The sequence below is a fragment of the Cebus imitator genome, unplaced genomic scaffold, assembly GCF_001604975.1.
Source record: "Cebus imitator isolate Cc_AM_T3 unplaced genomic scaffold, Cebus_imitator-1.0 Scaffold525, whole genome shotgun sequence".
NCBI lineage: Eukaryota > Metazoa > Chordata > Mammalia > Primates > Cebidae > Cebus > Cebus imitator.
In genome coordinates this window covers 18387-46223 of record NW_016107840.1, presented here as the reverse complement: position 1 = coordinate 46223, position 27837 = coordinate 18387, and the positions used below count along the sequence as shown (strand labels likewise).

General features: G+C 37.3%; 1 protein-coding gene across 1 annotated transcript; it reads left to right on the top strand.

The window, feature by feature from the left end:
* Positions 1 to 6: 6 nt before the first annotated feature.
* On the top strand, positions 7 to 27837 carry LOC108293208 (cyclin-Y-like protein 2). Its single transcript, XM_037733451.1, has 10 exons — positions 7 to 28; positions 2407 to 2466; positions 4013 to 4047; positions 10614 to 10714; positions 12684 to 12719; positions 15582 to 15633; positions 16416 to 16535; positions 17444 to 17610; positions 26191 to 26353; positions 27541 to 27837. Exons 1-10 carry the CDS (start codon positions 19 to 21, stop codon positions 27649 to 27651), a joined length of 855 nt encoding a protein of 284 aa, XP_037589379.1. The 5' UTR covers positions 7 to 18; the 3' UTR covers positions 27652 to 27837.

The window sequence follows — 27837 nt, the reverse complement described above, 5'->3', positions numbered from 1 at the left end:
GACATCTGTGATGGGGAGATGCCTGAAGGTAAGGAGGTGACAGTGCCATCTGCCCTGGCCACCCCTCTGGCTCCTGGTGTCTTCAAGGTCCCCTGGGGGGCATCCCCTACCTCAGGCTCCTTTTTGCCTGTAGCCAGCTTTTCCCAGGGCTGGTCAGAAACAAAGGCTGGCTCTGCCTTGCATTCTTTTTTCCACTTTTATCTCAGTCTTAGTCTTTCTCCACGGAGTCCAGTCAATTTCTTTTCTCCTCCCTTCCCACACACCCAGTTCCTGCTCCATCATCTCATTCTCTCAGGCTGGCCTGGGACCATTTATTTATGTCTCTTCTTGTCTGTAGCTCGGTTTATTATTCTGTGGGATTTTGTTGAGGCTTTTTTGGAATATTCTCTTCCTTTTTTCAATAAAAACTCAAATACCCCAACCTTCCAGTACCCATCTCATTCTTCTTTTGTATCTGTCCAGATGGTACCTAAGTAAAGGAACCAGGTAAGTGCCTAATTATTTCCTTCGTTAAAGTAGCTAAATCTCAGGACAATTCATACTGAAATATTTGGGGATTTCTTCTTTGAAATCAGAATGAAGGTTGCCGTGGGAGAGATGATAGGATATTCTTGATGGGTTGCTTTAAGTCACCTTGATAGGTGCTTATTGTTTTCTAACTGTAATTTGAACACAAAAGGAAAGAAAATGGAAGGGTGCTTAAAGTAATTGTGAAAGGTGTGAAATGTCATGGCCAGGGCTGCAGGAAAATGGGTGTTTGTTTTCCCCCAAAGGAGTTTACCTATGAGGCTCTGATGACTTTAAAATTCTTACTTTAACACAAAATGTCTCTAGATTTATTCAGGTGAATTAACAGACTTTATTTACCTCCTTGTTCTAAAAGAGAGGTAGGGTTAGTTTGTGGTCAAAACTTTCAAAAGACATGAAATGTCAACGTAGACTTTTAACGTGTGACATAAAGATTGAAGGTTAAAACTGTGGAGAGTGTTTGCTGCCATGGCTCTCCCTTTGTCCTTCCCCCGCCCTGACAATAGCATCTTGTTCAAAGGTAAGAAAGTAAAGCATAAGAAGCTGGAAGCCATCATTCTCAGCAAACTAACACAGGAACAAAAACCAAACCTCACATATTCTCTCTCATAAGTGGTAGTTGAATAAGGAGAACACAGGGACACAGGGAGGGGAACATCACACACTGGGGGGTTCATTGTGGGGTGGGGTGTAAGGGGACAGAGAACATTAGGACAAATACCTAATGCATGTGGGGTTTAAAACCTCGATGATGCATTTATAGGTGCAGCAAACCACCATGGCACATGTATACGTATGTAACAAAGCTGCACGTTCTACACATGTATCTCAGAACTTAGAGCAAAACAAAACAAAACAAAACAACATTGGTTGGGCTCTTAGTTTTTTTCAGAGGTAGAATAATTAAGACTCATGATGAATGTGACTTTGTAACTTGGAGTACTATACTCACTTTTCAAGATGTTTAAGAATTTTGAATAAACAAATATATTATGTGAATTGATTATACCTTTATACACAAAATGTGTAAGTACCTGTGTAAACTTATACTCTGTTTGCTGGTGTAAGGAAAGCCTGTGAGTGATTTTACACAACAGTTCGTAGATGGGTTGTGTTGGATTAGAGAACAACAAAGGCTCTTTATTGCTGTTCTTTAGGATTACAATACAGTTTATGTATGTCTGTTTTGGCCCCTTCCAATACAAAGAATTCTTGTGTATGTTCTTCGTATGTATTCTTAATGAAGAAATGAAGAGAGAGATCTCACATGACTATTGAAGATAGCTGCACAACAGAACTTTCTGTGTCTTCAGAATGACATGGAAGTGACAAATATGCTGAATTTACTTTTGAAAAAAAAATTTTTTTTTTTTTAAGTTGGGGTTTCACCATATTAGTCAGGCCGGTCTCGTCCTCCCACCTCAGGCTCCCAAAATGCTGGGATTACAGGCGTGAGCGACCGCACCCGGCTACTTTTTTAAAAAATTTAAACTCCAGAATACATCTTATATTTTGTCTATAAAATAGGCCTCTCTTTTAAAATGTATTGCCATCTTGATTTACTTTATGCAAAGTTGATTTTACACAACTCAAAGAGAACATTTACCTCTCTTTTTTTTTTTAAATAAAAAGGAGTCTCATTATGTTACTCATGCTGACCTAAATTCCTGACTTGGGATGGAGGGATTTTCTTATCTTATCCTCCTGAGTAGCTGGGAGTACAGGCATGTGCCACCTTGTCTGGCCTCGTCTTATGTCTATACATTCATTTCAATGGATAAGAATAAAAGTAGAGGTATTAAAATGGCCTCCTTGTAGAATAAATGAGTTGATAAATTGTTATAATGATGACATCTTTTTTCTTTCCTTTCTGTATAGAAAGGGCTTTGGAGTCCGACCCTTCTGATCATCCAGAAGCAAAGAAATCTCAAGCAGATGGTGAGACAACATAGTTTTTTTCCACCAAGAAAAAGAGCAAAACTCTTGTTTGATGAGGTGTATAATAGAAAATGTTTAGCAAAACTCATATTGGTTTAAATTTTTAAAATTTTCACATATTCACTTGTGTTATTTTAACACGTGATATACTTTCCTTTAGTTGTTATCATGCTAGTGAAAACATGTCAACTTTTTGTTTATACATTTTCCCATCTTTTTATTAACACAATTTGTCATGTAATGGAGGAGTCTTAGATTTATCTTTATGTTTAATTCTTTGTTCCTCTTCCCAATGGATAAGAATAAAAGTAGAGGTAGTGAAATGGCTTCCTTGTCGAATAAATGAGTTGATAAATTGTTATAAGTGATTACATATTTTTTCTTTTCTCTCTGTATAGATAGAACATTAGAGTCCAACCCTTCTGAAGCAAGGACATCCCAAACAGATAGTGAGACAACATTGTTTTTTCCGCCAAGAAAAAGAGTGAAAAATCTTGTTTGATCAGATGTATTATAAAAAGTATTTAGAAAAACTCATATTATCCGACACAGTGGGAGGTCTCTTTCCCCTCCTGTATTTTCCCTTTGGGGTCCTGCTTCCACACACTCTCTCTTGAGGAAGNCTGCAGACACCATGTCCAAATTAGGGTTGTCTATTTATTTTAAGATTTAAATTTGGCCAGGCATGGTGGCTCATGCCTGTAATCCCAGCACTTTGGGAGGTGGAGGTGGGTGGATCATGAGGTCAGGAGTTCGAGACCAGCCTGACCAAAATGCTGAAACCCCATCTCTACTAAAACAAAAACTAGCCAGGCATGGTGGGATGCGTCTCTAATCCCAGTTACTCAGAGGCTGAGGCAGGAGAATTATTTGAACCCTGAAGGTGGAGATGGCAGTAAGTCAATGTCACACCATTGCACTCCAGCCTGGGTGACAGAGCGAGACTCCTTCGTATCAAAAAACAAAAAAGAACAAACAAAGAAACAAAAGATTAAATTTAAGATAGGTTACTTTTCAGTTGTGTAAAGACCCTGTTTTTGTTTGTTTTGTTTGTAGCAACATATTAGTAGATGACCACCGATTGTGGTTGGAGAGGCTTACAGGGATTCTGGTGCATCTAGAGATAGGTGCCTGGCCAGGAAGCAGTTCTTAGAGCTGTTAGCTCTTAGATTCGGGTAATTAAGCTACGTGTAAATGCAGAATGGGAGAATACTAATGGATCATGGCTCATATATGCAACATTTAAATTTTTTAATTAGCTCAATTTTTCATCTGGCCTAATTTTTGTGCCCTTTTGTACATGAGTATTATTTCACTCGTATGTAATAAAAACAGAAAGTAAACTAGGTCAAAAAATACATCTAAGTTTTTACATTTTATTTTATGAGATTTATCATGTCAGAGAGTTTAAATTATAAATTGTTGAAATAAATTTTTTTAAATGGAATTTTCTCTGATTGTACATAGGAGTAGTCAGTAAGATGTTAACAACTACTTTTATTTTATTTGTGTCAGAAGTGACCGGGTTTTTTTCTTTCATTCTTAGCACAAGAAACAGGAAAAAACAGCGGTACTAACCATGTAAGTAAACAGTCAAAAAGTTGAGAAATTTATAGTTTGATGTAAAATTATGTCTCTCTTGATTTTTTAAAATTATAATGGGGACCCAGTGGTGATAGGATGGACCTTGTTTCATGGATTTTCTGAATCTCTTCTACTTTCCTATCAAATTTATCCCAAAAATTCTTTAGCTTACTGTGCCCACCTTTTAAGGATTGCTCACACTCAAGTTAAATTTCAATAGTTGGTTGTGGTATAAAGACCTGCTTTAAATATTTAATCTTATTTTTAATAACAAAAATAGAAGAGCTAAGTTAGTTGTCAGTATGGTCTATTGGCCCTCTGTCACAGCAGGTGAAAGCGTATCTTCCTTGCTAACCATGACCTTATTTTTCTCCCTCTGTTTCTTTCAATTGTAGCACACTTTTTAATCAATCAGTAATATTGACATGATTATGACTATCCAAATATTCACTGCTGTGTTATATGTTGTTTTCACTGTGCCTCTTCATTACATATTCCTTCATCCTTTCTCTGAAACAGTTCTGAAATCTGAGCACTTCTGCTCTTCTTCTGGATCATCTTTTTTTTCGTAGCCTATGCTGGTTTATCCAGCCAAATGCAATAAGTAGCCTCTGGATGGTCTGCCACTTTATTGAAAAATAATAATTATTGTTAAGTTATATTTTACATATAATTTGCGTTTCACAGCCATTATTTTTTAGCATGAAGCCAATTTTCTGACTATATTCATTTGCCTGTTTTCTAACAGCTGATCCCCCCCCAAGTGTTGTAGCATTTATCACATGCCTTTCAGAGATATTTTCCATCTGCTAAAACATATCTGTTTCTCTTTGTTTTTGGCGGGTGGTGGGCAGCCTTTCTTTGGCCTTTTGTCATCCTAGTTCAGTATAGAATGGCTTTCCCTAGATATGCTTGATGTCTTAGTCTATCTATGCTATCTCTTTAAAGGGTTTTGGGATCTCACATAACTGCTGCCTTGTGTGGGATCACCAGAGTACTGGATTCTGTATTTCCTTCTGTCCTATTATCCTCTCTAGTTGTACTTAAGCACCTTTCCTGGGCAGAAGTGTTTAGACATCTGAGCAGTCTTAAAATTCTTCTTCCTTGATAGAGAGTAAACTTCTAGGTTGAATCTAAATTTTGTTGTTCTGAAGATATTATGCAATTGTGCTCTCATCACAGTGTTGTTCTTGAATCTATTGCCATTGCGTGACACATTATTTATAAGCACGTTTTATGTATTTTTGGAAGCTTTTTCGGAGTTTTCTTTCTCTGAGATTCTGAAATTTTATAATAACAGATTGGTGGGGGATCTTTTCATTTTACTGAGGGTACTAAGTATGCAGAGTCCCTCTTTTTGAGAATGTTTTTTATTTCCTCTGTTCCTTTTTTCTGATAGTCGTGTTACTCAGGCATTAGGCTGCTTAGACCAGTAGACCTGCTTTGGTTTCCAATTTTTTCCCTTCAATTTTTTTCAGTTTGTCTTTTTATTCTACGTCTGGGATATGCTATGAGTTTATACTCTACTATATCTATTGAATTTTATGTATTTTTTAGAGTGTTTTGACATTTTTAAAAAGTTTTGCTCCTGATTTTGACTTGTCCCATAAATTTTGTGTGTGTTGTTTCAGTCTCTCTTGTTGGAGACTTTTCTCCAATGTGTGGTGGTCCCTGGCTTGCTTGGTCGATTTGGAAGCAGGACTTCTGTTAACTGATGGCACTCTGTGAGGCTGTGGAAGCAACTGGCTTTTCATTTGGGAGACCTCCGTATATTATCTGGGGATCTTTATTTGAGACAGTTTAGTTTCTTGAGAATGTTCTCCCAAGTTTCTGTGTGGCTACTTGCTTTCCAAAAGCAGAGTTAGGGAAGAAATTTGGAGTTCCATTTTTGGTGTATAGTTTTCTTTATATCTCAGGTTTAATCTATGGTAGTTGGGAGCCAGAAATTCTCAGGTTTGGTATATCCAGGGAATACACATCTAAGTTTCTTATCAGATGGGAGAACAAGTGGACGTGAGTTTCTAACCACAGATTTTTCAACTGACCTTGGTGGCTTTGTTTTACATTTTGCACTACTTTTCAAAGTGCTATTTGCCTCTAAGTTCACAGCCCACCTTTAGTTCTGCAAGACAAACTGCTCACTTCTATTGCAGTCACTTTCTCTTTTTTTGTGTGTGTGACAGAGTCTTGGTTTGTTACCTGGACTGGAGCGCAATGGTGAGATCTCAGCTCACTGCAACGTCTGACTCCTGGGTTCAAGCAATTCTCTGCCCCAGCCTCCTGAGTAGCTGGGATTGCAGGCATCTGCCATCACAGCCAGCGGATTTTTGTATTTTTAGTAAAGATGGGGTTTCACCATCTTGACCAGGCTGGTTTTGAACCCCTTGGCCTCCCAAAGTGATAGGATTATAGGCTTGAACCTCCTTGCCCGGCCTCCGGTCACTTTCTTTAGGCATCATAGTTGTGCTTCTGTGTTATGTACCACTCCTTTATCTACTTTTTTTGTCTCAGCATTTATTAAAAATTATTTCTTTTCAACCTTCTCTCCTGGTGCAGTGTGTCACCTTTATTTTGTGACTAATGAGTTGTCTAGAGGGAGAAGAAATAGATTTGTGATCAATCTGTTATATTTAATCCAAATTTAGGACCTATATTAAAGTGTAAATCAAAGTTTAATTTCAATATCATTAATGATCTTAACCCAGACAATTTTTTAGTGATGTATCTGTAATAAGCATGTTACAGTTGTCTTCTAAGGCCTTGTTTGATATTTTCATTCAAGCTTTATACACTGTCATATTATCCCATTACTTCACAACATAGATGGACCTGTTTTCATGAATGCTCACAGTGTTAGAAATATTTAAGTTAATTAAGATATGTTTACTTTTAACATAGCAAGACCTCATCTCTACAATATGGTGAAATAACAAATTAGCCAGGCATGGTGGCATATGCCTTTAGTTTTACCTACTTAGGCAGCTGAGGCAGAGGATTGCTCAAGCTCAGGAGTTTGAGGCTGCAGTTAACCATCATTGCACCACTGCCCTCCAGCCTGAGTGACAAAGTCAGACCTTGTCTCAGAAAAAGGTAAAAAGCTATTATTAGTTTAAAAACATGCCTAAAATTTGTCCTGCCAAAAGGAGAGAGAAAAACATAAACTTTAGTTTTTATTTTATTTATGTTTGCTGAGAAGATTGCTGTAGTTTATTTATTTTTTATTTCTGTAGGTTTTGGGGGGAACAGGTGGTATTTGGTTACATGAGTAAGTTCTTTAGTGATGATTTGTGAGATTTTGGTGCACCCATCATCTGATCAGTATCCACTAAACCTGATTTGTAGTCTTTTATCCCTCACCCTTTTCCGACACTTGCCCCTGAGCCCCCAGGGTTCATTGTATCATTCTTATGCCTTTGCATCCTGGTAGCTTAGCTCCTATGTATGAATGGGAATACACAATGTTTAGTTTTCCATGCCTGACTTACTTCACTTAGAATAATAGTCTCCAATTCCATTGAGGCTCCTGGGAATGCCGTTAATTTATTTCTTATTGTAACTGAGTGGCATTCCAATATTTTATATACATACATATATATATACATATATGTATGTATATAAAATATATACATATATATCACAATTTTTTATCCCCTCATTGACTGGTGGGCATTTATGCTGTTTCCGTATTTTTGTAATTGAAATTTGTAAATTGTAATTTGTTTGAGTTCCTTGTAGATTCTGGGTAATAGCCCTTTGTCAGATATACAGAGTGTGAAGACTTTCTCCCACTCTGTGGGTTGTCTGTTTACTCTGCCGATTGTTCCTTTCACTGTGCAGAAGCTCTTCAGTTATGTCTTACCTGTTTGTTTTTGTTGCATTTGCTTTTGGGTTCTTGGTCATGAAGTCTTTGCCTAAGCCAGCGTCTAGAAGGGTTTTTCCAAGGTTGTCTTCTAGAATTTTTATGGTTTCAGGCACAAATTTATGTGCTTGATCCATCTTGAGTTGATTTTTGTGTATGGTGATAGTTGAGGATCCAGTTTCATTCTCCTACATGTGGCTTGCCAATTATACCAGCATCATTTGTTGAATAGGGTTTGCTTTCTTCACTTTATATTTTAGTTGGCTTTCTTGAAGATCATTTGGCTATAAATATTTGGGTTTATTTCTGGGTTCTTTCTTCTGTTCCATTGGTGTATGTGCCTCTGTTTATACCAGTTTCATGCCGTTTTGGTAACTATGGCTTTATAGTAGAGTTTGAAATTAGGGAATGTGATTGATGCCTCCAGATTTGTTGTTTTTGCTTAATTTTGATTTTCCTATGTGGAATCTTGTTTGGTCCCATATCAGTTTAATTATTATTTTGTTCTGGTTTTGTGAAGAAGGATGATGGTATTTTGATGGGAATTTCATTGAATTTGTAGATTGCTTTTGACAGTATGGTCATTTTTACAATATTCATATTACCCATTCATGAGCAGGAGATGTCTTTCCTTTTGTTAGTGTCCATCATTTCATTCAGCAATGTTTTGTGGTTCCCAACAGCATATCAAAAAGATAATCCACCATGATGAAATGGGTTTCATACCAGGGATCCAGGATGGTTGAACATACACAGGTCAATAAATGTGATACACCGCATAAACAGAACTTGAAACAAAAATCACATGATCATCTCAATAGACACAGAAAAAGCATTTGACAAAACCCAGCATCCTTTTATGATGAAAACCCTCAGCAAAATTGTCATACAAAGGTCATACCTCAATGTAATAAAAGCCATCTATGACAAACCCACATCCAACATAATACTGAAGAGGGAAAAGTTGAAAGCATTCCCCTTGAGAACTAGAACAAGGCAAGGATGCCCCAATCTCACTACTTTTATTCAGCATAGTACTGGAAGACCTAGCCAGAGCAATCACAGAAGAGAAAGAAATAAAGGGCATCCAGATCAGTAAATAGGAAGTCAAACTGTCACTGTTTGCTGATGATACGATTTTATACTTAGAAAACCCCAAAGACTCCACCAGAAAGCTCCAAGAAACTGATAAATGAATTTAACAAAGTTTCAGGAGACAAAATTAGTGTACACAAATCAGTAACTCTGTTGTACTGTAACCACGAATGCTGAGAATCAAACCAAGAACTCAGCCCCTTTTATAATAGTTAAAAAATAAAATATAAAATAAAATACTTAATAATAGACCTAACCAAGGAAGTGAAAGACCTCTACATGGACCTTTGATGGTAAGCCTTTGGTTTTGACTTACTAAATTACCAGGTATAATTATCTTCTAGTTTTTGTTATTAACCTACTATGTAACCCCTTCCATTTCTTGTTAAAGATCATAAAATTTCACACTCTTTATTAATGCTGACTGCAGTTAGATGATTTCTTTTTTGTTGACTACCTTAAATAATACCTATAAACAGTAAACCGTTATGAGTGTTTTTGGTGTAATTAAATGTAGTAAGACTATTTTCCAAATTATAACTGAATTAATTCATTAAATACTTGTCGAAGTTTTTGATTTACTCAAAATTCTGTGCTTTCTACCTCAGCAGCTGGAGGTAGAAAGAGTAAGAGCCCTCCCTTACTCTTATGGAGAGGTATACTTTCTCATGAGGGAAATACTCGGCAAGAATTAGTATCTTGTAACCAGTGGTGAATTTGATTAATTAGTGTACAAAAAAGCAAAAACAAAACTTTTTTTTGTGTGGCTGCTGGCAAAAAGATCCAAGAAGGTAGATGGAATCAAGCTTGCTGAAACAAGGAGAGAGAAAAACAGTCTTCTAGGCAGAGAGCAAGATTATAGCAGGAAAATGCCTAGGTCAGATGATTTATAGAATGAAATCAATCAACTTTTGAAATGAATGGCAAGTATTCTCTGAGATTTTTCATTTGAGTCATGTCATGGTAGTCTTATTTAAACATGAAGTGAAAGTTGTTATCTGTTTTCAGGGTGTGAGAGAACAGTTAAGTGACAATCTTTTTATCCTCCACATAAGAAAACAGGACTAGAGAAACCTATGGCTTCCTCACTTGGTGGTGGCCTAGCAACCCTGGCACACAGAACCTCTGAATGTGAAACACCTGTTTTGTCACAATATTGCCTGAAATAATACATGTAGGATTAGTAAGTTTGTAAATACGTTAGTCTTGTATTCACTGCAATAAATTTCTCTTGTATCAGTATTATTTAATACATTACATTTTATTGTAATAAATTAATAGAAATTCTCAGCTGTTTTATATCTTGGTAGAAAAAAACAATGAAATTGTATTTTAAACTTTTGTCATTATATATAAAGAGAATTCATAAAATCCTTGTTAGGTTTGATGACAGGTAGCATATTAAGAGCAGCATTTTCTAACCCATATCTCAATATCATCTCTGGAAGTTAAGAGCCTCCAATGGTTTTTCTATACAGTGCACATGGTATCACACTCAGGCAGTTCATGGAGTGTAAGAAATATCTTAGTGCTTTGTCATTTGACAGTTTAACTGAGAAATAAAAAACACACTTTGATAAGTTTACCTTATCTTTCCCTTCCTCTTTAGATATATGCGGAATATTCTTCTTTGAAATTCAGCTCATGCTCGACAATTTTTCTTGATGACAGCACAGCCAGCTCCCCTCATTTTGAAGTGACAATAGAATCGTGAGTACGACTATACTGCCAAGGGACAGATTAAAATTATTTCAGCCATTTGGTTGTCCTCTTCAATCAGTTTAAGAAATTGGAGTCAACTATATATTGATATCAGATTCTAAATATTAAGTATCAATTTCTCTTTTCATCTTCTACATCATGGTAGAAGGAAAAATCTCTTAGCAAATAAGCAATTTCAGGAAAAGTGTTACTGTTTATTTGATGCCTTTATGCCTTAAGAGAATGTTGAATGCAGTAAGAAGGATAGGTTCCCTTTAATGAAGGTATTTTTGTGAAAAATTACTTTCTCAATGCATTGCAGGCCTAAGTCAATGTGTACTACTTTGGACATTAGTCTTAGAAGAAGGAACAGCTTTTTCTCCTAAGGCATCACAGTGTATCTGCATTTGAATTTCTCCCATTGTGCATGAGCACCCCATGGGCCACAAAGATGCACTTTGAGAGCACTCTGAGATGAAGTTTGTTTTTTAAAAGGAACAACCACCAACACCACCACCACAGGGGCTGTCCAGTGATCATTATTATCATCTCCTTGGTTATGAGTGTTGATTTTTAGAGCACAGTTTCAAAGTGCTAATTTAGAATATTAATGTCCTTAATATAAGTTTACTTTTCATTCTAGAAATATAACTAGCTAGCTCATAAACAATTTTGTTTTGAATGCACTAGCCTTTTTAACTAATTCAATTGTCAGTAACTTTTACTTTAATTAAAGATGGCAGGTTTACACTCATGATAATGTCACTTTCCTCCCTCCCTTATAACAATAGTTGAGATGAAATTGTGTTTCAGCAAAAATTGGAATCAAATTACGTCTTAGGTACTGAGTTCTGGGACCTATTGAGTAATCACTAAATGTCTGTAGTCAGCCAAGTTTCTTCAATCTTTTTTCTTTTTCTTTTTTTTTTTTTTGAGATGGAGTTTTTCTCTTGTCTTATTGCCCAGAATGGAGTGCAGTGGCACCATCTTGACTCGTCACAATCTCCACCTCCCAGTTTGAAGCAATTCTGCCTCAGCCTCCCAAGTAGCTAAGATCACAGTCATGCACCACTGCACCCAGCTGTTTTTTTTTTTTTTTTTTTTTTTTTTTTTTTTTGAGAGTTGAGGTTTCTCCATGTTAGTCAGGCTGGTCTGGAACTCTAAACCTCAGGTGATCTGCCCACCTCTGCCTCCAAAAGTGCTGGGATTACAGGCATGAGCCACCACAGCTGGCTGTCTCTTAAATCTTTGAGCATAAAAACAAACCAACAAGCAAACTACTTTGGCTAAAGTCCCTGGCTGCTTTTGAATTCAAGCGATTTTTATGTGTTAGCATAGAATTCCAAAGTAGCTTTGAAGATAGTCTTGTTCAAACAGATTTCATGCTTTTTTCCTCATTCTTCTAATTTTTAGAAATCTGCTTTCAAAAATAAAGTAAGTTTTAATTTGCCATCAGCAAGTTTGAGAAATGAGCATTTGGTGTATTCACTCTTGGTGAAATAGAGGTTTATTGAGCAAATTAATAGGGCAAATTGGCTTCAGGAAAAGATTTTGAAAAATGTTGATCACAAGTTAGTAGTGCACTATTATCAGTGGGTTAGGTGGAACTCATTGGGATCACTTTTGCAAAGTTTGTCTTCAAAATACATATCTGCAAATACATGTGTCCTCCATGTGATGAAAGGCTTTGTGGGTAGAAGAACATATAACAGGGTAATATGTTATTATTTATATATTATAATCATCTACAGAAACACATTTTCTAATAGTGTATTGTATGTCCTTGCATTTTTGTTCTCATATTTTTGCTAAAACCCAATAATTGAAAACAAGAAAGTGCCTTTATGGTACTGTTCTGAACTAGAAGGTTTTAATTTCAGGGCCACTAGGAGAGTTTCCACCACACTCTTTTAAAAAAAATGTCTTCAGACCTAACAAATGATAACATCTATTGTTATGAATGTTTTTCCTTCCACAGTGTGGCCTTGGAGATATATTATCTTATCAAGGAAAGGTGAGCTTTTTTAAAAACTGTCTTGTTATTCTCGTTAATTACTTTGCAAGCTATCAAGCTCTTTAAAGCAAATTATTTGTGTTTTCTTTGGTCCTTAACACTTTTAATTCTTAAATGACTGGGAATCTCAAAGAATATGTATTTATATTGATAATATTGATATTTACTGTAATAGAACTATAAACGAGATTTTTTTCAAAATCTGTTTTTAGTTTAGATTTCACAGCCTTACCACTGTTGATATCTTGATCTAGATAACACTTTGTCACGAGGACTGTCCTGTGCATTGCAGAAAGTTTAGCAGCACTGGTGGCCTGTACCAAGTAGATGTCAGTAATAACCCATGACCCAGGTTGTGACAACAGAAAATTCCTTGAGAACGATATTGTTAACATAAAATTTTTAATGAGAAAATAGATTTTCTACAACAAAAAGTTGAGTAAAAAGTGTGTCATGTATTTATATTATTAAAAACCTTGAATGTCTCTCTTAATAGAAGACAGCTGGATTCTCTAGGTCTTTTTTTGCAGTTTGCTTTAAGAAGCAATAAAATGGCCAGGTGTGGTGGGAGGCACCTGCAATCCCCACACTTTGGGGAGGCCAAGGTGGACAGATTCATTTGAGGTCGTAATGTTGAGACCAGCTTGACCACCATGGTGAAACCCATCTCTACTAAAAATACAAAAAATACCTGGGCATGATGATGCATGCCTGCAGTCAAAAAAGGGAAGCAATGACATGACCTAATCTCATGCAAATATGTAGTTGGTAAAAGGTACATTTTTAAAACTTTGAATGGTGTGGATATTTAATAATAAGTGAAAACTTGACAAGTGCTACTTTTTAAAATTAGTTGCAGTGGCATTATACATATTAATAAATTTATTTGGTCAGTACTCACTAATCTGTCTTGCATGGTAAATGGATCTTTTCCCCCATACTTGCATTTATACTATCATGCATTAGTTATTTGGAATAAATTGGTTTATGTTTTATTGTGTCAAAAATCACTTTTAACCACCAATATTATTTTAAAAGTCTTTAAGTGTTGAAAAGCTGTCAAGCCTATAGTAGAAGGAGTGAGATTTTCAAAGTCCTCAGGAAAGCTTACTTTATCATTGGGAACATGTGCTTTCCTTGAAGTGACAACCTCAGTTCATTTATTTTTGAGAATGATAGTTGTCCTTTTTTTAGACTGAGCCTCACTCTGTCACCTGGCTGTAGTACATTGGCATGATCTCAGCTGAAGCAATTCTCTCACCTCAGACTCCTGTGTAGCTAGGACCACAGAGGTGTGGCACCATGTCTGGCTAATTTTTGTGTATTTTTGGTAGAGACAGAGTTTCACCATGCTTCCCAAGCTACACTCGAACTTCTGAAGGCGCTCAAGCGATCTGCCTGCTTTGGTCTCCCAAAGGGTTTGGATTTTAGAGGTGTGAACCATTGCACCGGCACAGTAATACTTTTAAATAAAAATGATGTTCTGTGAAAAAAGTGATTGTTCTGCTGACAATTAAATCATGAATTTTTTTTAAGCACAACTGTACTGCAGTCAGCAGAAGTGCTTCTTCTTAGCTTTCTACTGATTCAGAATATTAAAGAGACATGTCAAGATTTAGTAACACCATTAATTTTTACCACCTCAACAAAGACATTCTTAATTACTTTAGACTGCTTTTTAACTGTAAGGGACAATAAAGAACAGAATTACTACCAGCGTAATTGGTACCACTGCATTGATTTAGGCTGAGAAACCAACAGCTTTATACACTTTTGCTTTTATACAGTTATGGCAAGTGTCTATGAAAAAGTAGTCAGTGTCTTTGTATTACTTTCCTAATTAAAAAAAAAAAATTTGTATCAACTTTCTGAGGTTGAATTAGTATGATTTTCAGAACAGTGTCCAGCAGACACGGTGGCTCAGGCCTGTAATCCCAGCAATTTGAGAGGCCAAGCAGATGGATCACCTGAGGTCAGGAGTTCAAGACCAGCCTTGCCAGCATGGTGAAACCCTATTTCTACTAAAAATGCAAAAGTTAGCTGAGCATGGTGGTAGGCGCCCGTAATCCCAGCTACTCGGGAGGCTGAGGCAGGAGAATCACCTGAACCTGGGAGATGGAGGTTGCAGTGAGCCAAGATCCCACCATTGCACTCCAGCCTGTGCAACAAGATTGGAACTCCATCTCAGAAAAACAAAAACAAAACAAAGAAAAACAAAACAAAACAGTGTTGACCTCTTAGGCCTTCTCAGAAAGGGTCTTCGGGATCCCCAGAGTTCCACAGAGCACAGTGGGAGAACCACTGGTTTATCACACAGGCACAATGCATTAGTTTTACAAAATTTGAAGTTAATCAAAGACTAGCCTCTTTTAAAATAAAAGGGCAGATGAGTTTTTAATTCAAACAACAGAAAATAAATAAATTCATCATGAAAGTATACTACAGAGGACTAAAAAGCAAGGAAGCTAGGAAATCAGAATCACATGCACATTTATTAAAGTCCTAAAGACTTTATTGCCCACCACTACTGCTTTGTAAAACATTCTTGTGTTTCAATGTGTGGTTAAGAAGAGAGAAAATATGTTTGGTTTATTGCCATTGCCTGTTAGGGAGGGGAGGGTCAATACCTATAGGCAGCTCTGACTGGTTATTGTGAAAAAGACTTCACAGTACAGGATATGATGTGCTGAGGAAAAAGAGGTCGGGAAAGGTTCTGCAGGGCAGGATCCAGGAGAAGAATTTGTAAAAACTGTTTGCTTTGGTGAAGTAAACACCAAAGCACATAGGAGACTTATTATACTAAAAAGGTATTATACTACGATATTCACAGTTTTTGAAGTAATGCACATTCTTATTTTGTAGAGATGAAAATAGAACTTTGGAAATATTTGATGAACGTATATTCCCACTTCATGTAAGTGGCACTTTTATTGAGGTTGTATTTTTGTTATAGACTTGTATTTGTTTCATGCTGATGTCAAAGCCATCTTTAAATCCTCCCCATTTCGTGTTGCATTTAATCATCTTAGATGTTGTAAAAAGAATGTATTAGAATAAGAACTGATCTGCAGCTCTCTTTAGTTAGTGAACTAGTATGAGTAAATCTACTATCGAAATAACAGAAAATGTATCTTTTAAAAGACAGTTATTAGTAGCATCAAGCAATATAAGTATATGTAAATACTTTTAACACAGAAGCGTGACTTTTATGAAGAGTTAAAAATAATTTAAGTTTAAATCAACCTACATGTTATAAAAATTTAAAAATGTACTTCCTCAAGTACATAATAGCCACATGTGGCTAGTGACTATTGTATCTAACAGCATAGGCTTAGAACCTCGTGGTTACAGGAAACTGTATTTTCTCAAAGTTTATTACAGAGAATGACATACCATCAGTAAGACATTAAAGCCTAAGAGTAGCTTACATTTGGATAGAATTATGTGGGGCAAAGAGTGAAAGAGAACAAAATTTTCTGAACTTTAGCTCATATGATTTTTAAGTGAATGTTGATGAGTATTAAATCATTATGGTATTTGAAGATCCCACTGTTCTTATTGTAAAAACTGAAAGACATCTCACCAATCAAAATTACTGTAAATGATACATGTTGACAAATGTGAACACTGCTGTCTTAAGGGCACTTCAAGTTTTCTCTTCAAAGAATACTTACTTTGCATCCTTTCTTCTTTCAGCGAGGACACGTTCTGGAAGAATACTTTATGTTTGATCCTACACACAAAGTGATTTGCAGATTTATGCTTACTCTGTTTTGTATCAAAAGGCTAGATGCTGACTTAGCAATCATAAGTTTGGTAAGATATTTTCTATTTATAAAGCATCTTTAGAAATTGGTCTTGTAGAGTGGCCTGGCCAATGTGGTTAAACCCTGTCTCTACCTAAAATACAAAAATTAGCCAGGCATGGTGGCACACCCCTGTAGTCCCAGCCACTCAGGTGTCTGAGGCAGGAGAATTGCCTGAACTCAGGAGGCAGAGTGCAGTGACCCGAGATCAAGCCAGTGTACTTCAGCCTAGGCAACAGAGCAGGACTCTATTTCAAAAAAAAAAAAAAGAAAAGAAAAGAAATTGATCTTGTAAACAGGGTAGTATGTTCCTGATTTTAAATGAAAGTAGGTTTCTGAAATTATCTCAGAACTTTAAGAGAAACTTATGAAAGCAAATACACACATTTGAGTTGAATCATCATTATGGCTTAAATGTTGCTTTGCATTTCTCATTACAGAACAATTGCTATTAAAGGCAGCTGGAGGGATTTCTGATTTCTCCCCCCACACTTCAGTGCACACATGCACACGCAGTGTGCACACATCCAGGGCATGTGGAGGGCTTGGAATGAAGAGCAGTAACAAGACCATCTGGTTTATGGGCAGCAATGTGTGCCATTGTAGGTCTAAGCTGAGTCTCAGGGTGTATTCCCAGGCAGTTCTCGTGTATGTTGTGATTGAGAGCTACTGTCCTCACTTCATTCTTCCTTGGATGTGTTAATCTACCCCCGCTGGGCAGAGTAGGTAGCAGAAATATTTGGGCTCTGATTGTGATATGGTCCCTTATTTAACCTGATGAAACAAAGTCTCTGTAGAACATAAGAATAAAAGGCATCTACTTTCTGGTCAAAACCAGAATTATTCTGGTTTTTCATAGGAGTTCTTATCATAGCACTTAAACTGAGCTAAATCAAAGGCCAGTGCTCTGTTTTCCAGGTATACGTAAAAAGACTTGTAAAGTGTGCTAATATCAACATTTGTCCATCCAACTGGAAGAGGATTATCTTCGGAGCCATTCTTCTTGCCATCAAGTTTGGGAGCAATGTGGCTGTGTGCAATAAGGACTTATGCAAGCACTTTGAGAAAATTACAGTTGACCATATGTGAGTTTGTACAGTTTTTTGAACTTTTTAACCATTCTTGAATACTTTATTTGCTCCCATAAACTTAAACACTTTGAGAAATACTTTTAAAGATTACATTATGCAGATAATAAGAATGGGCATAAATACCACATACTCTTTCTCCCCAGCTTTAGAAGAACAGTTCATATTTTTCACTATTCATTGGTAGGTCTTGGTAAATTGCCATTGTAATGATCTCATAAATGGAAAAGTATTTTTCTGGTGAATGTTTTTGGCAAATATCTTACCAGTGTACAATGAGAAACATGATAGTACAGTCAATTTGCTTACGGCTTTTACAAGCTGCCTGCAAGTTCTAGTCTCTTTGTGAGGAGCGCCTCTCTGGCCTTTGAAATAATTGTTTGCCCATTGACAGTTCTGGGGCCTCTGCACTGTGAAGTATAGCTTCACCCTGAGCCATACATTGTGTATTTGCATTTGTTGCTGTACTCCCACTTTTCTCTGAAGACCCATTTTATAGAAACCTTGAGATACAGAATAGCCACAGTTCCCTGTGCCCCTGTCCTCTCCCCATTAGGAGTGTTGCATCACTGGGCTGATGAGTTAGTGTTCCCCTCAGGCAGTCTGAGAAACATTTTTGGGGCATCACCCAATGCTCACCACACTCAGGAGATTCCCGGGGCATTAATGCAACCACAGCAGCACTTGGAGGGCCCCAAGGTATCTATGAGAATGCAAGAAATCTTGCTGAATCATGGGGTTGCTCATAGACAGTAACATGACACTGAAACAGGAGCTTCATGGGTCTATCAGTCTGGACTCATGACTGCTGTAAAGGGAAGGGTCTTGGAGCTGGTTGGTAGGGTGAGACAGGGAGGCATTTCCAGCACAGGTTCTCACAGTGTCCACTAGACAGTGAGAATGGCTTTGTGGGTGACACTTAGGAAAATCTGAAGGAACACCTCTTGATGACATAGAAGCATATGAAGCATATGAAGATGAAGATCCTCAGGAAGTGGCAAGAGGTTTTTGTTTTTTATTTTATTTTTTATTTTTTTGTTTGATTCTTTGTTTTTACATTTGTCTATTTCTCCAGATAAGACTGTGATTCAGGATGTATGCAGTCTCAAATAGAAGTCTCTGCCAATTGTGCTCCCCACAGGAATAACAACTTTAGCAACTATCGAAATAAAAAAGCACCTCCATAAGAACTGAAAATCATTTAAATGTTCATATGACATGGTTTTAATGTTGTATCAGTGAAAGAGGCACTGAACAGCATAGAAAAGACAGTCTTGAATTGTTGATGCCACCACTGTGAACCTGTGGCAAGGAGAGAGGCTACATGCCTTGGGAAGGGAGAGCACAGCAGCTGTGGGACTTTGCCTTAACTCAGTGCTGCCTCGTCATAGCAGAACGCAAAACAAAGCTGAATCCACCCAAAGCCCACCCACAGAAAAAACACTTAGACTAGCCCCAACCATAGGGGAATTATTCATCCCTGTGGTTGGAACTTGAGTGGTGAAAGCCTGGCTGCTATGGGATAAAAGAGTCTGGAGCCCTTAATCAACCTGAAAGTCTGTCTAGGTCACAAGGACTGCAACTCCTACTGCCATCTGGACAGACTTAGTGCTGTCCCAGAGGTCATGGCCACAGGGGTGCTTGTATCACTCCTATCCCAGCTCCAGGCAGCTTAGCACAGAGAGACAGACTTCATTTGTGAAAAAGTAAGTGAAGAAGCGAGTCTCTGTCCATTAATCTAGAGAATTCCTTCAGGTCTGATCTCAGACCACCAATGTGGAACCTCCACAATTCTGCAAAAAGCAATAACGTTCTTCACAGAAATGGAAATAAAAAAATGAATCCTAAAATATATAGGCAACTACAAAAGTCTCAGAATATCCAAAGCTAACCTGAGCCAAAACAAAGCTGGGGGAATTACATTATCTAATTTCAAATTACCCTCTACACCTGTAGTAACCAGAACAGCATGGCACTGTGACTAAAAACAGACATGTAGCCCAATGGAACAGAACAGAAACCCAGAAACCAATTCATTCATCTGCAGTGAACTCATTCTCTATGAAGGTGCCAAGCACATGCAATGGGGTAATGACAGTCTCGTCATTAAGGGGTGCTGGGAAAACTGAATATCCACATGCAGAAGAATGAAACCAGGCCTCTATTTCTTACCTTATACAATCATCAAATCAAAATGGATTAAAGATGTAAGTCTAAGCTGGGCGTGGTGGCTCACACTTGTAATCCCAGCACTTTCGGAGGCCAAGATGGGAGAATGGCTTAAGCTCAGGAGTTCGAGACTGTCTGGGCAATGCAGTATCTCTGTCTTTTAAAAAACTAAAAATAGATCTAAATCTAAGACCTCAAATACGAAACTAAAAACAGTGGGTAAACTCTCCATGATATTGGACTGGGCAAATATTTTTTGCATAATGTTTTATAAGCACAGGAAACCAAAGCGAAAATGGGCAAGTTAGGTCACATCAAGTTAAAAAGCTTCTGCACAACAAAGGAAACAGTGAACAAAGTGTAGTGACAACCCACAGAATGGGGGAAGGTATTTGAAAACTATCTGACAAGGGATTAATTACCAGAATACTAAGGAGCTCAAATAACTCCATAGAAATAAAAATAACAATCTGATTTTTAAAATGGGCAAAGTATCTGAATAGACATTTCTGAAAAGAGGACACATTAGGCAGGCTTGGTGGCATGTGCCTGTAATTTCAGCTGTTTAGGAGGCTTAGATGTGAAAATTATCTGAGCCTGGGAGGCCAAGGCTGCAGTGAGCTGTGATTCTGCCACTGCACTCCAACCTGATTGACAAAGTGAGACCTGTTTGAAAACTCCTTAAGAAAGGCATACCAATGGCAAACAGGTATATGAAAAGATACTCAACATCAATATCGTTGATGTTCAGAGAAATGCAAATCAAAAGTACAATGAGAGATCATCTCACCGCACTTAAAATGACTCTTGTTGTAAAAACAGGCAATAACAAGTGCTGGCGAGGATATAGAGCAAAGGTAACCCTTTTACGCTGTCAGTGGGAATGTAATTTAAATACAGTCACAACGGAGAACAGTTCAGTGGTCCTCAGAACTAAAAATAGAGCCGCCATATGATCCAGAAATCTCACTGCTGGGCATAAACACAAAAGAAAGGAAAGCAGCATATCAGAGAGATACCTGCACTCTCATGTATGTTGCAGCACTATTCACAACAGCCAAGATTTGGAAGCATTCTGAGTATTCATCAACAGATGAGTGGCTAAAGAAAATGATTCATATACACAACAGAGCATTATTCAACCATAAAGGAGAATGAGATCCTGTTATCTGCAACAACATGGATGGAAATGTTAAGTGAAATAAGCCAGACACAAAAAGACAAAATTCACCTATTCTCACTGATTTGTGGGAACTAAAAATTAAAACAATTTAACTCGTGAAGGTATAGAGTAGGAGAATTGTTTGCAGCTGCTGGTAAAAGTAGTATGGGGGATGAGAGGAGTAAGGGGTGATGGTTAATAGGTGCACACATTTGGTTAGAAAGAATAAATAACATCTCGTATTTGATAGCACAACAGGGTGACAGCCCTCAAGAATTATTGTATATTTTACAGTGACTAAAAGAGTGTAGTTGAATTATTTGTAAAAAAAAAAAAAAAAAAAAAAAAAAAAAACAAAAAAAAACAAAAAAAAAAAAAAAAAAAAAAAAAAAAAATAAAAAAAAAAAAAAAAAAAAAAATTAAATAAAAGGATACATGCTTGAGGTGCGATGGATTTTCCATTTGCCCTGCTGTGATTATGACACATTATAGGCCTGTATCAAATAATTTTATATACCCCATAAATATGTACAACTACAATGTACCCCAAAACGATTTTAAAGACTTTCATTCAGAATTAACACAGTGTATATTTACAATTGAAACGAGGCTTCTTGTAACCAAGAAGAGACTAGTGATGGTTGGTTGCTGTTCAAATGGCTGCTGAGTTACCAATTTGCCAGTAGTATAAACTGAGTTGTCATGGCGATATTGCTAGTAGCCATTTTAGTAAAGGATTTGACAGAAAATGAATGTCATTTGAAATTTGCAGAAGCTAAAGTTCTCTTAATCACTACTGTCATCAATCTGTAAACTGTTTTCTGTGTGTGTGTGTGTGTGTGTGTGAGAGAGAGAGAGAGAGAGAGAGAGAGAGAGATGGAGTTTTGCTTTTGCTGCCTAGGCAACAATGTGCAATGGCATGATCTTGGCTCACCGCAACCTCCGCCTCGTGGGTTCAAGCAGTTCTCCTGCCTCAACCTCCTGAGTAGCTGGGATTACAGGCATGTGCCACCACACCCGGTTAATTTTCTATTTTTAGTAGAGTTGGGGTGTTACATAATATTCAGGAGCCCGGAGAGACCAGTGCATGAAACAGGAGGATTTTATTAAGGTGGCCACCAGCTCGGCAGATTTGCATCCCAAGGCTGAGAGCCTAACAAAGACAGGGCTTGATTTGTTATACAGCCAAGGATGACATAGCAACTAACAGGTTTACAGAAGCCAGAGGAAAGAACAGTTAACTTGTGACATGTCTTGTGTTGTATGTTACGTTTGAAAATCGCATTTTGAGAAACACATGGCACATTCTATGGGTGTTATATTACCCTGTGACCTTGCAGCTGGTCTGCAAGAAAAACAGGAGTCTTGAGATGCCTGGGAACTTTGCTGAGAAAGTAGGGAGAGTAGATAAGGTAGATTTTGTAGGGAGTTAGTTAATTTAAAGCAGAGCTAGGGGTTAGGTTTTATATTGAACAAAACAGAGTAATCTTTTATTATGTAGCAATTACAGGCTACCATTATTATTTAATTTCCTTCTTCAGGGATTTCTTCATGTTGTTTCTCCTTGAGTCACACTGGTCTCGAACTCCTGACCTCAGATGATCCACCCATCTTAGCCTCCCAAAATGCTGGGATTACAGGCCTGAGCCACTGTGTCCAGCTTGTAAACTGGTTTCTTGAAGGGTGCAAAATTTGTAATGATGAACACTTAGCTCCACTATAGTGGCAGTTAAATTGATCTCAAGACCTGCAGCTAATCTGGTGGGGCTCTAGCTCTAGTTCCAAGGTCAGAGAATACACAGAGAAATGTGCAGGTGTCCACAGATATGAGCTCCAGAGGCAGTGATGACAGAGGCCAGCCCCAAGATGACCAGTTCTACATAGTGCCGTTTGTGAACGCAGAAGCATCAGGAGCTATGCTCTGAGGAGGAGCTATGCTCACGATCTCTGGAGATTGAAAAACATTACAACAGAGTGTTTAATGGACATTTATCTTGTTCCTCTGCTGTTGATTATTTGTAATGGTCTCTTTTTGACTGTAAATTGAACTTTTTAAAAATTAGTGTCTATCAGATTTTCTTCAAACTTTTCAACATCTGTTAGTTTTGTTAGGATATATTTTTCTTCAGAAACATCACTAATTATCAGGGAAATGCAAATTAAAACCACAATGTAATACCACCTTACTCCTGCAAGAATGGACCGTAATTAAAAAATCAAAAAATCATCTATGCTGGTATGGATTTGGTCAAAAGGGAACACTTACACTGCTGATGGGAATGTAAACTAGTACAACCACTATGGAAAACAGTACTGCCATTCAATCCAACAATCTCACACTGGGTGTCTACCCAAAGGAAAAGAAGTCATATGAGAAAGACAAATGCACCTGCATGTTGATAGCAGCACAGTTTGCAATTGTAAAAATGTGGAGCCAGCCTCAATGCCCATCAATTAATGGGTAAAGAAAATGTGGAATATATATACCATGGAATACTGCTGAGCCATAAAACAGAATGAAATAATGGCCTTTACAGCAACCTGGTTGGAGCTGGAGGTCATTATTCTAAGTGAAGTGACTCAGTAATGGAAAACCAAATATCGTGTATTCTCCATGAGACTCCAAAGTCATAAAATGTTACAGTGGCATTTGGGGACTTGGGGGAGAAGGTTGGGAGGGGAGTGATGGATAAAATATTGCATATTGGGTACACTGCTCAAGTGGTAGGTGAACCAGAAGCTCTGATGTCACTCCTAAAAGAAATTATCCATATAACAAAAACCACCTGTTTCTCAAAAATGATTGAAATAAAATGTAAAAACATTATTGGTAAACAACTTATATTTATACACATATACACACACACGTATACATGTAAGTTAAACTGAGCAGCTTCTAGTCTGAAAATTGGCTGTGCTTGTAAAGGGTATGCTATTCAGCCATTTAAAAAACAATAAAAACTAAGGAGATACATATCCTGTAGGGATAATTGTTTTCTTCAATAACTACTCTTAATTAACATGATCATTCTATGAAATATCATATTTTACACAGCTAAAATATGTTTATGGAAATACGGAAAAGAGATGAAGTGCATATATTCCTATAGTAAATTAAGTCCTGGTCAGCTGATTATTCACATATCTGATTGACATTCCCATCATAGCCTGTGGTCATATGAATAGGAAATTAATGTTGGAAGTAGTTACAGCTGGATTTTCAGTGAAACCAATGAGAAAACCATATATCTGCTTATATCCTAACTGCTTTCCATACCGGGGAACTTCAAGCATTTGTTGACTTAGCCAGTGGATAAAACATTGAAACTTTAAAAGCAAGAAACCAAATGTGCTGTTGAGGTATTGATTTCATACAATTAAGTCTTTACAGTGATTACTATGAGAGTGGTAAGATTACTCTAGTTTTTTATTTATTTAAACATTTGACCAAGTGCTGGATACAGTGGCTCATGTCTGTAATACCAGCACTTTGGGAGGCCAAGGTGGGAGTATCCACTTGATCACAGGAGTTTAACACCAGACTGGGTAAAAAGTGAGACCCTGTCTCTACAAAAATAATTTTTTAAAATCTCCCAGCTGAGTGGCATGAGCTGGTAGCTCCAAGCCTTGAAAGGCTTAGGTGCATGGGTTACTTGAGCCTGGGAGGTTGAGTCTGGTGTGAGCTAGGATCATGCCACTGCACTTTAGCCGGTGTGACCCTGTCTCAAACAAACAAAAAGAAAACCTTTGGCCAGGACAGGTGAATAATCATGCAGCGGAGGGTTGCTTCCAGCCTGTTCCCCTCTCAGTGCATTCAACTTATCCCCACATTCTGTTGTGGCCAGGGGTGACAGATACTGAGCACCTTGTGGTTTCATTTCTAACTCAACTCAGAAGAAACAGTGTGTAAGGCCGGCACCCTACCAGAAGGCATCTCATAAAATGAGCTTAGCTTAGCCAAGATGTCTCTCTCTGATCTTTCTACCGTTGGAGATGTAAAGAGTATTCGTGCCCCGTAATAGTGACATCTAATAAATAGCATTCATCATTTCTGTCATCTGATCACTATTGTGGTATCTTGGAAGTAAGCATGAAGTCTGAGTTGTGCAATGGAACGCGCAAGAATGAGCCCCGAGTCAGCTGCACAAGTACAGAGGAGGTCATCGCCTTTCTCCTCATCCCAAACTTGGGGTGCTGGATTCAGAAAGGATTGCAAGCAGCCGTGCCCTGTTTGGACATTAGCATAGGAACCCACCTGCATGTGTTTCAAAACAGAATTTGGAGCCATTCTAGTAGCTCAGTGTGCTATTTTTAAATAACTAGAGAAAAGTTTTGTTAACTGGCTTAACAAAAACAACTGCCTATTAAATGCATATAGTATTGTTTAAAAATTATCTACAAAATTGTAACCTCAATGTTTTCTTGCAAAAGAAGCGGAAGTAATATAGAGACCCTTTCAAATGAAGAATCACTGAGAAACAGAAGTAGGATAACATTTACTTATGTATCTTTTTGAAGATTATACAAGAATGAATTTGTATCAGGCTTTTCAATTTATGAACATTAGTAGGATTTCCCTCTAGGGAAAGTTTTCACATCAATGTTGAAGAAATTCTTAAAACTGTAAACTTTTCTGTATTTGGTAATCTACCCGGGTTCCAATCCAATGTGCTTTCTTATATTTATAAGGTCTATCTCCAGTGTGTATTATCATGGGTCTTGGAGCAAATATCATGTAAATGAAGGCATTTCTACATTCTATACATTCATAGGTTTTATTTCAGAAATGAGTTCTTACCTTCATGTGGAACTGGAACAACTGAAGACCTTACCACATGTTTCTATTTATAAGGAATTTCCCATTGAATCCTTTCATGTTTTCAAAGAAATAAAAAACCTGTAGGCTTTACCATGTTTCCTAAGATTATGTCATTTTTCTCTGTATTAAATGTGAATATGTCTTTGAAAGCATAGGGGAAAATCAAGTTTATTAACACATTTTTTACATTCATGTCTCCGGTACAAGTTTTATTCTGAGTTTTCAAAGAGAATTGCGAAAGTTGCATGCTTTTTTGTATTTCTTCACTAGACTGGGTTCTGTCCAGTGTGAGTTATTTCATGAATTCTAATAAACTAGAGCACATGTTAGCTTTACCACATTTCTTAAGTAAGAATAATGTTTTTGAAGATAGCCCAGTGAACTAACATGGTCCTGTGTTGGTTTTGTTATGCTTCTCCTTCCCTAGGAATGAGTTGCAAAGGGACTTCTTGGAGCTAATTAATTATAATACCAACGTTCCTGGAAGCATTTATACCAAATACTACTTCTATCTTCGTGCCTTGGCGTTCAGGCATGGCCTGGGTTTGCCAACTTACCTTCTTAACAGAGAAAGAGCATGGGATCTGCGGGTAAGGATATGAAGTCACTAAGTGGGTTTTCAGTCAAACATAAGTGCCAACATTTATGATTAGGTCATATGAAGTAGTGATTAGAAAAATGGAAAGCTTCAAAATTAACATACTGAAGAGCTTATTAACCTTTCGGCATTCTATTTCCTGTATCTCTTATGGTTTTTATAAGGATTCATGTTTTTTGAAAATTATAGATATTATCTCTTTTGTGGCCATAATTCAGAATGTTTTAATCAAATTAAATTCATTCATAATGAATTTGAATGTTTTGAACCTTTGCCTTTGCAAATAATCATACAGAAATGATTCTTGCTATCGTATTTCTAACGATGTCTGCATAAATAATGCACTTACCACTCTTGACTACTTTTTATTACTCAGTTTACAAATTTCTGTCATTTTCTACTGTGTATACCACAGTGCAGTCAGTCCCATGGGTGTGTTAGACAAACCATTTAGTGCCTAAGCCAAGAGACATGCACTTAGACAGTATGAGGTGTGCGTGTCTCAAGTACTGGCTGCAGGAAGTACATGGGATTTTACTGGAAATGATAACTTTTATGGGACAAGGAAATATTTATGGTTTGTGACTTTTGGTAAGTACACAGCAAAATTACAGCTGACAAGGATGAACATTTAAAGTAGGCTTGTTCTGTGGCATTGTGGAAGTATTTTAAAATAATACAATTTACCATAAGCATAAAAGTAGTGCCTTTTGATGCTTAATCATTAGACTTTGTTGACATTTCAATACAATCCAGCACATGCCTTCCTGGTTACGATTTTCTTTCAGTATATAATAGCTCTATAGATTGGGTAGAATGTGAATAGATTAATAAACTACCTGTTTGCAGAAGTGTGCTTTCATTATTTTTAAGGCACAAGTGCACATGTAACAGATGATAGTGTTAGAAGTCTGTGACAATACGGTGACATTCTTGGGAGCCCAGTTTTTAAGTAACTTAATAAAGCAAGCTGCCCTTTGCTCCAGCAATCTAATTCTAGCCCTGAAAGGAGATGACCTAAGGAGATGACCTAAGAAGTTGGCAGTGTAAACCTCAACCAAAGTAGCTGTAGCTAAGCTATCTAAAGGAGTCTGCATGTGTGGCTTCTCATCAGTGGTGATTGTTAAAAGGGTGGAACCCTTTTTAAAATTGTACCTCTTTTCTATTTGACATTCTTAGGCTTTATCAAGGATGGAACAAGATGAAGTGTTCTATACTGCTCGAAAGACCGGGTCTTTGAGTGCTGGTGACTTAATTCGTCTTCAGCGCGCTAAGGCCGTCCTCTCCTGAAGGAAGAAATGAGGGGTAATGTAACATCTGAACCCCTCACCAAAAAAGACAGGAAAATACCACCTCTCCTGCTAAATAACTAGAAAAGTTTGTATTTTCAAAAGAAGAAATACCTCAATTCAAGTTAACTCAAGGACAACTAAGATTGCACTTTATAGTAAAGAATGGGACCTTGTCAGGGCAACA